This window comes from Blennius ocellaris (assembly GCF_963422515.1).
Source record: "Blennius ocellaris genome assembly, chromosome: 1".
Classification (NCBI taxonomy): domain Eukaryota; kingdom Metazoa; phylum Chordata; class Actinopteri; order Blenniiformes; family Blenniidae; genus Blennius; species Blennius ocellaris.
The window spans coordinates 24,407,038-24,416,339 of record NC_137650.1 but is presented as its reverse complement, the minus strand read 5'-3'; the positions used below and the strand labels follow the sequence as shown (position 1 = coordinate 24,416,339).

Below are 9,302 nucleotides of genomic sequence, written 5' to 3'. Positions count from 1 at the left end.
ATCCATCCATCCATCCATCCATCCATCATCCATCATCCATCCATCCAACCAACCAATCAACCAATCTTCAAACAGAAAGGCCCAGCCCACACTCAAATTCAAACATTCCTGTTATGAAGCGAGAGTGCGGTGCCTCCTTTGGCAGAGCAAGCTATTTTTCAATTACAAAGTATGAGTTCAGTCCCCATCTCACCCTGTCCATGTGTGAAAGTGTCCTTGAGCAATACCCTGAAGCCAAATTGTTCCCAATGGAGGGTGAGCCCTCCACATGGCAGCCCTCACCATTGACTAACACTGAGAAGTGCGTTGGGATTGCTAAACATGGAAAACGGTGCTTTTGAACAGAAAATCATTTAACATTTAAGCACTGCACCACTGTGCACCTGAAGTTGACCCATCCTATTCATAGCAAAACCTTAACATCTAACATGGGAACAATCTCGGGTTTAGTAGCCTCGCTCAAGGGTGCACAATAGTGGCAATAAGGGAAGGGAAAATTCGGAGGCTTTCCTCAATTATATTTCCAATACATATATTGGATCTAGCTCACCTCTTGGCCAAAATCAAAGAATTTTCAGTTTTTACGACTACAGATCCTTTTATTGTCTGTGTTCTAACAGTTCTATATTATGTTCCGAGTATGAAATTAACAATCAGTCTATATTTTCAAGTATAAATCTTTTTTTTAATCTTAATGAAATATAACACAGTTCTTTTATCTTCAGTTTTAAAAGCGGTTTGAACATCATTGATTTCTGTTGCTGTTTACATTTTAATCAGTGGTCTCAACCAAAATTGTTGGCAAGGAAAATAATAACTAATCGATTCAAACCCTGCATTACTACGTAAGATCAAAGAAGCAACATAAACAAACCATAAGAACAGCTATCAAAATACAGCTTCTACAGAAAGCTTCAAAATCTCAAAATAACCATCTCCATAACAACATCTAACAAGGTGAGATTTGAAGTACAGAGTCAGTTTCCATTAATAAATGTTAAAAAATAGATAGATAGATAGATAGATAGATAGATAGGTAGGTAGGTAGGTAGGTAGGTAGGTAGGTAGGTAGGTAGGTAGGTAGGTAGATAGATAGATAGATAGATAGATAGATAGATAGATAGATAGATAGATAGATAGATAGATAGATAGATAGATAGATAGATAGATAGATAGATAGATAGATAGATAGATAGATAGATAGATAGATAGATAGATAGGTAGGTAGGTAGGTAGGTAGGTAGGTATATAGATAGATAGATAGATAGATAGATAGATAGATAGATAGATAGATAGATAGATAGATAGATAGATAGATAGATAGATAGATAGATAGATAGATAGATAGATAGATAGATAGATAGATAGATAGATAGATAGATAGATAGATAGATAGATAGATAGATAGATAGATAGATAGATAGATTTTTCTCGTCAAAGATGGCCGAACAGCCGGTGCCAGGGTGAAACGCTTGACAAACAAAAGCTAAAACTTGAAACACTGACTACTGTTTGTGGACTCAGATAAACTGTATGTCAATTTGAAACATCAAGTTATCATTCAATGAAAAAAGGAACTACAAATAATGCCAAAAACAAATCCAAAACGAGTCGAGTTGGATGCCACGCCAGCAAGCCAAACCTGCCAGGAGGAAAAGGGCGCTGGCAGCGTCGATGGTACGTCTGAAATACTGAAGGAACTCAAACTATTTCGAACTGAAACGGCAGGGAACTTTGGTGTGCTTCGGAAGGAGGTGAGCGACATAAAACTGAACTTCGAAGAATTAAAAACAAGGGTGAATGACGCCGAACAGAGGATTGGAGATAACGAGGACCGTAGCATGGATCTGACTAAAGTGCTGTTTCAGCTGATGCGTAAACAAAAGTACCTTGAGGAGAAGTGCGAGGATCTTGAAGGCCGTTCACGGAGAAATAATTTAAGAATTTACGCAGTACCGGAGAAAACAGAAGGTAGCAATATGATTGTGTTCTTAGAAAAGCTAATTCGTGAGCACCTTAATATCCGGGAGGAGATTTACATTGAAAGGGCGCATCGCGTCGCAGCAACAGGTGTCTCCGCGGGACGCGCTGCTGCGGACTTCACCAGATCTATTATCGTTTGTTTTCGAAGTTTTAAGGAGAAACAACGAGTGCTACATGCTGCATGGTCTCTAAAGGACATTCGTATCAAGGATCAACGGATATATTTTGACGAGGATTACACCACCGAAGTGTTTAAGGAGCGCGCAAAATACAGGAGCGCAAGGAAACAACTCCAGGAGCGAAAAATCAAGTCTCGCATTCTCTATCCCGCAAAACTCATGCTGTTTCTGCAGGATGGAAAGACTAAGATTTTTGGAAACCCACGAGAAGCAGCAGAGGGTCTAAAGGACTTTGGCGTAACGATGGAAGTCCCAAGAAAAGAACCGGATTGGGACTCAGCGCTGCGGGCTGCGGGATGGCAGTCCCCCCGCGGTAGGAGCAAACACGCTCCCGCTGGGGAAATAACAGCCAGTGTTGAATCTCTTCGAGTTTCCTTGGATGGCTATGAAAATGAAAAGACTGACGACGAGTAAGGTATGGATATAACATTGTGGCTAGTGCTTATTTGTATAAATTAAGTGCGATGTCCGCAGTGTGTGAACATATCCTTACACAAGCTGAATACACAGAAGGTCGTGTCTATGACCAGGATGAACTGGACTCCGAGTCAAATTTATTTCCAAACACAAATGATACATGTAAATATTATACAGACGCAGAATTTAATAGTAACATAGAAACGGCTGGGTCATTTTCTCTTATTCATCTGAATTGTAGAAGCCTGTATTCAAATTTTAGTAAAATACATGATTATTTGAACACATTAAAAAATAAATTTACAGTTATAGCTCTGTCTGAGACTTGGTTAACGGATGCGAAAGGTGCAGAATTTAATTTTGAGGGCTATGAATTGTTTTATGTTAATCGGATCAAGAAGAGAGGAGGGGGGGTTGCTCTTTATGTCAATAGTGAGTTGAAATGCAAAACAATTGAGTGTATGACTACTGCAATAGAAGATTTAATGGAATGTTTAACCGTTGAGATCGAAATGAACAAACAGAGGAATATTGTTGTCACATGCATATATAGAACTCCAGGGTCTAGCATTACAGCATTTAATAACAAGTTGGAGCAATTATTAGTTGGGATGAATGAAAACAAACAATCTATAATTTGTGGAGACTTCAACATAAATCTCTTGAATGTGTCTAATCATTCCAGTAGTTCAGATTTCCTAGATTTAATATATAGCAGAGGCCTTTATCCAACTATTACCAGGCCTAGCCGAATAACCTCCAACTGTGCCACATTAATTGATAACATTTTTGTTAATATACTTGATAAAACTGTCAAAAGTGGTCTTTTGATAAATGATACAACTGATCATTTACCCATATTTGTAACTGACTTTTGTAAAGTGAAAACAAACAAAGAAAAGTGCCCCAAAGTCATTCGGTCCAGAACTGAGGAAAGACTAAATAAATTTAGGGATGATCTTATGAAAGAACACTGGGAAAACGTTTATAGTACAAATAATGTAAACAAAGCTTATGAGTCATTCCTAAAAAAGTATCTATGGTTATATAATAAAAATTGCCCAACAAAAATACGGTATGATATAGCAGGAAAAAAAAAAAAAAAACCTTGGATAACAAAGGGTATATTGAAGTCTTGCAAAATGAAGAACAAGCTTTATCGCGACTTTGTAAAATATCAGACAATAAATGCAGAAAAAAAATATAAAGCCTATAAAAATAAGTTGACTGCTGTAATGAGACGTGCAAAGAAAGATTATTATACAAACTTGTTAATGGAAAACAAAAGTAATATCAAAGGAATGTGGAAAGTCTTAAGGGAGGTTATGGGCGGTAAAATAAATTATAGTCAGCCACTATACTTAATGAATCAACAGAATACTGAGGTAAGTGGTGAAAAAATGGCTGAGGAATTTAATTCATTTTTCGTCAGTGTTGGCCCAAACCTGGCCAAATCTATACCACTACATAACGAAAATAAAAGCTGTACAGGTGAAAGCAGAGTCATGCAATCTCTATTTCTTGGCGAAGTCAGTGAGAGTGAAATTATTTCTACTGTCTCCAGATTAAAAAGTAAACATTCATGTGATAGTGATGGCTTAGATATGTACATTGTCAAAGAAACTATACATTGCATTGTAGGACCATTAAAATATGTTATCAATTTGTCTTTTAATACAGGTTTCTTTCCAGATAAAATGAAGGTGGCTAAGGTTGTCCCCCTTTTTAAATCTGGTGATAGGCATAGTCTTACAAATTACAGGCCTATATCTTTGCTTTCTCAATTTTCCAAAATTCTGGAGAAGCTTTTTGTTAATAAATTTGACAATTTCCTTGAGAAACATTCCTTGATACATGACAATCAGTTTGGGTTTCGAAGCACCCGCTCAACAGCTATGGCTTTGATGAAAATCACGGAGGACATTACAACAGAATTGGGGTATAAAAATCACACAGTTGGAGTTTTTATTGACCTTAAAAAGGCCTTTGACACGATCGATCACGGTATATTGATATCTAAATTACAGACGTATGGTATTAGAGGTGTGGTGTTAAACTGGATTAGTAGTTACCTAGAAAATAGACAACAATATGTAGAGCATATAGGCCATGAATCCAAGTTAGAAACAGTAAAGTGTGGAGTCCCTCAAGGCTCTGTGCTGGGGCCTAAACTCTTTACTTTATATATTAATGACCTCTGTGAGGAATCAAAGATTTTACGTTTTGTTCTTTTTGCGGATGATACAAATTTTTTTGTATCAGGGAAGAACTTAAGAACATTAATGAAAACTATTGAACAAGAAATGGTTCAACTTCAGAAATGGTTTAATAAAAACAAATTGTCCTTAAACTTAAGCAAAACTAAATTTATGTTGTTCACAAATCAACAATGCCCTGAAAGTGTTACTTTGACTTTAAATGGAATAAGTATTGAGAGAGTGTCAGAATTTAGGTTTTTAGGAGTCCTCATTGATGATAAATTTAAGTGGAAGTCACACATAGCTTACGTAAGAAATAAAATTTGTAAAAACATTGCAGTTTTGAGTAAAGTAAAGTTTATGTTGAATTATAAGGCAATGAGAATCCTATATTGCTCCTTTATTTTGCCATACTTAATGTATGGTTTAGAGGTATGGGGAAATTGTTATGTTACAAATTTAATGCCCTTATTTATTTTACAAAAAAGGGCTATAAGAATAATTAATGGAGTTGCTCCAAGGGAACATACTACAGAACTGTTTCTGAGGTCAGGACTACTCAAATTGAAGGACTTGGTTTCTTTACAAACTTTATTAGTTGTTCACAAGGCAAAACACTGCCTGTTACCGCATGGACTGCAAGCGCTTTTTACAGTAAACAGTGAGACAAGCAGAAGAAATAATGACTTTAAACAACCTTTCGCAGGAAAAACCCTTAAACAAATGTGTGTTTCAGTATCTGGTGTGATACAGTGGAACTCTCTAGAAAATGATCTAAAATGTTGTTCAAATATTCTTCAATTTAAATATAAGTATAAACAGAGGACACTTAACTTGTACAGAGACGAATGTGAAAAACGTTAAAATTTACAACAATAATGATGATGATGACGGTGGTGAATGTATGTATATGTGTGTATATGTGTATGTGTATGTATGTGTATATGTAATTGTTGTTTTTTTGTTGTTGCTGTTTTTTACATCGGTTAGGCCATCTAGTTTGTACGTTTTTCTTCAAGAATGGGGTTGGAGTTTATAAGATTTTTTTCTTCATCCAACTCCTGTTCTTCTTTTCATGGAATGTATTGTTTGTTTGTTTTTTGTTGGATTGTTGCTTTATTTTAGGTTGCATTACCTTGAAAAAAGAATAAATAAAATGAAATGAAATGAAATAGATAGATAGATAGATAGATAGATAGATAGATAGATAGATAGATAGATAGAGTACTCATTCACATTATTAGAAGCGACTAAAGTGCTGGCTATGAATCCTGATCACCAAAATGTTTAGCGACATACATTAAAATGAGCAGGAAGTGATTTCGTCCATCCTCAGACAGACTTCCTCCTTTTACCAAACACATTATTGATGAGTTTGGCCATGGACTTGGAGCCACTGTATCGTCTGCGGCCTGCACAGTGCTTCAGGTTGTCCATCACATGACGGATGAGTTTAGTGAAGAGGTTGGATATCCCCAAGTAGTCCTCAGCTGCAGAGACTTCCTGGAAGTGGCAGCGCTCCTCCTGGGCCAAAGATCTTCCCTCTTCCTCACACACCTGCCGAGCGTTGCAGAGGTCCTGCTTGGTCCCCACTAAGAAGACTGGAATATCTTCCAGTCTGTCATAGAAAGGGGAGTTCAGACAGAGGCGGTAATATGCAAAGCACACACGTTGTCAGTGTTTGTTCATTTTTCAAATATCTGTACTTTTTCTGGGTTGTTTTTCTTACTTCTCTACATTTGGTCACACATATCTGTCCAATTTTTAAAACAGCATGTTTTACTGCTAAATATACATTTTACTAATTTCTTTTGCCATCAAAACTCAAGACTCTTCTTGACTAACAGATTTACAAATAACTGTCATGAAGTATTTATCAAGTGTGAATACATGAGAAAAATAAAATTCTGTGATTTTTACTTTCAATTCAGATTAATATATACCACAGAAATAAGTATGATGTAAGTGTTCTTTTGCCTATTTACCAATGCATTACAATTTCAAGTGTATTTTTGTTGTTGTTATTTTTTATTTTGCCAGGTAGGTTTAATGAGAAGTGGTTGTTAAATTTTCAGGACCATGTGTAACATAGTCATACAAGCAGGATTTAATAACTTGTTACAGAATAACCTTACTGAATACAAAATTAAACGTCAATTGTACCGCTGACTTGTCTAGACTTTTATTGCCCGCTTCAAGTCTTTCTAAATAAAAGACCTTTTTCAACTTTTGATATGTCGACTGTTCTATTGTAAGTTCTACATGTTTATGTCACACAATCATTTGTAATATGAACTATATGAGTTTAACTCAGATCCTTTGTCTTTGTCGCCATGCTTTTATGCACAATGGTCCTGTTTGACTGCAAAGTGAAACCACGCTGCATGCTGGGACATAGTGCAATACAGCATCTTGGAATGTGGTTTGTAGCTGGTAGCATACCACACTGATCGTCCTACTGATAGGCCTGCACACATTTATTCCAGGAATGGAGCTCATTAGTTCATAAAAGTAAATCCCTCAGCTCAGCTTCATTACCAGCTGACTCTGGTCACTCACCCCTTTCTGCTCTCCTCCCGGGCCTCTTTGATCTGCCGCAGGACACTTTTGGCATGAAGGAAGGACGTTCGGTCACTGATGTTGTAAACCACCACAAACCCATCTGCCCAGTTCACAGGCTCCTCCAGGATGCAGCTGTTGCCTCCACTCTGACACAGCAAAGGTAGGATGAGGGGATCCAATCAAGTGACCTGACTTCAGAAGGTTTGGAACTCTATGGGATTACTTAAAAATAAAGTAAATCTAAATACAGTGTATGGTACACAATCATTAAGTCTATGCTCCTAGAGCAGTGGATCCCAACCCTTTTTCTCCCAAGTCCCCAAAATGAGAACGACCATGGACCCCGATCCAAAACTCTGAGACACTAAAACATAACCGTGCAGCTTATAGCAAACACACCTACTCTCACATACAAAAATAGAAGTTTTTCAAGTCTGTTCTGGATGCTTGAAGTGGTTTTATTCATTAACAATCAGATTATTCCCACCTGAGAGCAAGGGTCAAATATTTCCAGGTTTAACTGTCTCCCATCAATGGACAGCCTTTTATGATACAAAGAATCTAGAGAGAAACAAGAAAAACATATGTGTTTATTTTAAAGGTAAAATATTCTCTGATAAAGTAACATTGATACAAATACAGAGTGAAACACTGTAAATGAAAAAAGCACAAGGCTCTCTTAGAGGCAATCAGCCCAGCATGATGCCAGTTTAGCAGAACTATGAAACAATGATTTCTGTGTTTACTGCAGTACACAATTACTCAGAGGAGGCAAACAACCTAATTAATTTAGACCACAAGTGAAAAGGGATTGAAATGTTGCGGCCCCCTGAAAACTGCATTTCTATTACAGTCCATAAATGCAATAAACACAGATGGTAAAAAAGTGCAGATCATTACTTATTTCGAATCTGAATGAAACTGACAGAAAAGAAAGTTTTGTTGATTCACATTAACTTGATATACTGTAATTAGTATGAGGCCAAGAGAAACACTGAGGGAAACCACATGAGAGTCATATGCAATATAGTCTTTCAATGATATAGCAACATTGTTTGCTTAGTGAGAGTATTTTTGCATACTTGCACTGGAAGCGTACTCTCCGATGAAACGTTTGGTCAGGAAACGCACCAGAATAGCTGTTGGAAAACAAGAGTATGGAAAAGTAGTCATTGCTGCATTCTCTTTATCAAATCCAGACTTTCAAATAATGGCATTGTTGAAAAGAAGTGTATTCATTTATGCTCAACCCTGCTATGCAATGTAAATTGTTTTGGTATACATGAAATATACTGTATATTTACAAATATACAAACATATTGCAAAACAATGCTGACTTGAAGTTTTTTTTTTTATATTATATTTTGTAATCAATACATTCAGTGTGAAAAATATGACGTAAGTTGCTATTAATTGACTGCTGTACATTTTTTCTTACAGAACAATACCGTATGTCACCCATGATTACAAAAATATCCAGTGAAATGAAATTTGTCTGGAGGTGACGAACATCTTTAAAATAAAAACTAATACAGGATTTGCTGGTTTAATTAAAATATGCAAATACAAATGATTGTTTATTTACATTTGTGGAAGCAACATGGAGCCTGAAGTGCATGAAGCTCCAGAGCCATGTGACGCAGACCGCTAGTTAACAAACCCAAAATGTCCCATTGCATTTGATCTATAATAAACTCCAAAAGGTATAAAGATACACATTAATTAATCATTCTGCATAGTGGCCTCTATTCAGAATGAACGACATGAATAGGAAGATCAACAATACACAGGGTCCGTCATTAAAGCAAAAACAATATTGTTGTGTATTTACCTGTTTTCCCAGCCCCGTCACTCCCCAGTAGAGCCAGCTTGATCTCACTCATCGTGGTGGAAACAGAAAAGAAACAGTCTGCTTTCTTTCTCTCCTGAAGTCTTCTTGCCACTGTGAGGATGTGTCTTCGAA

At 36.6% G+C, this 9,302-nt stretch overlaps 1 protein-coding gene across 1 annotated transcript; it reads right to left on the bottom strand.

The window, feature by feature from the left end:
- Positions 1–5,367: 5,367 nt before the first annotated feature.
- Positions 5,368–9,302, bottom strand: rerglb (RERG/RAS-like b). The gene is made up of 5 exons (XM_080496752.1): positions 9,171–9,302; positions 8,422–8,478; positions 7,827–7,900; positions 7,337–7,485; positions 5,368–6,395 (listed from the first exon to the last, which is right to left on the bottom strand). Exons 1-5 carry the CDS (start codon positions 9,220–9,222, stop codon positions 6,110–6,112), a joined length of 618 nt encoding a protein of 205 aa, XP_080352878.1. The 5' UTR covers positions 9,223–9,302; the 3' UTR covers positions 5,368–6,109.

Coding starts and splice junctions, on each gene's coding strand:
- rerglb (XM_080496752.1), bottom strand. CDS start 9,222: ATGAGTGAGATCAAGCTGGCTCTACTGGGGAGTGACGGGGCTGGGAAA. Junction 8,479..9,170: donor TGACGGGGCTGGGAAAACAG/GTAAATACACAA, acceptor GTTTTCCAACAG/CTATTCTGGTGCGTTTCCTG. Junction 7,486..7,826: donor TATTTGACCCTTGCTCTCAG/GTGGGAATAATC, acceptor TTGCTGTGTCAG/AGTGGAGGCAACAGCTGCAT.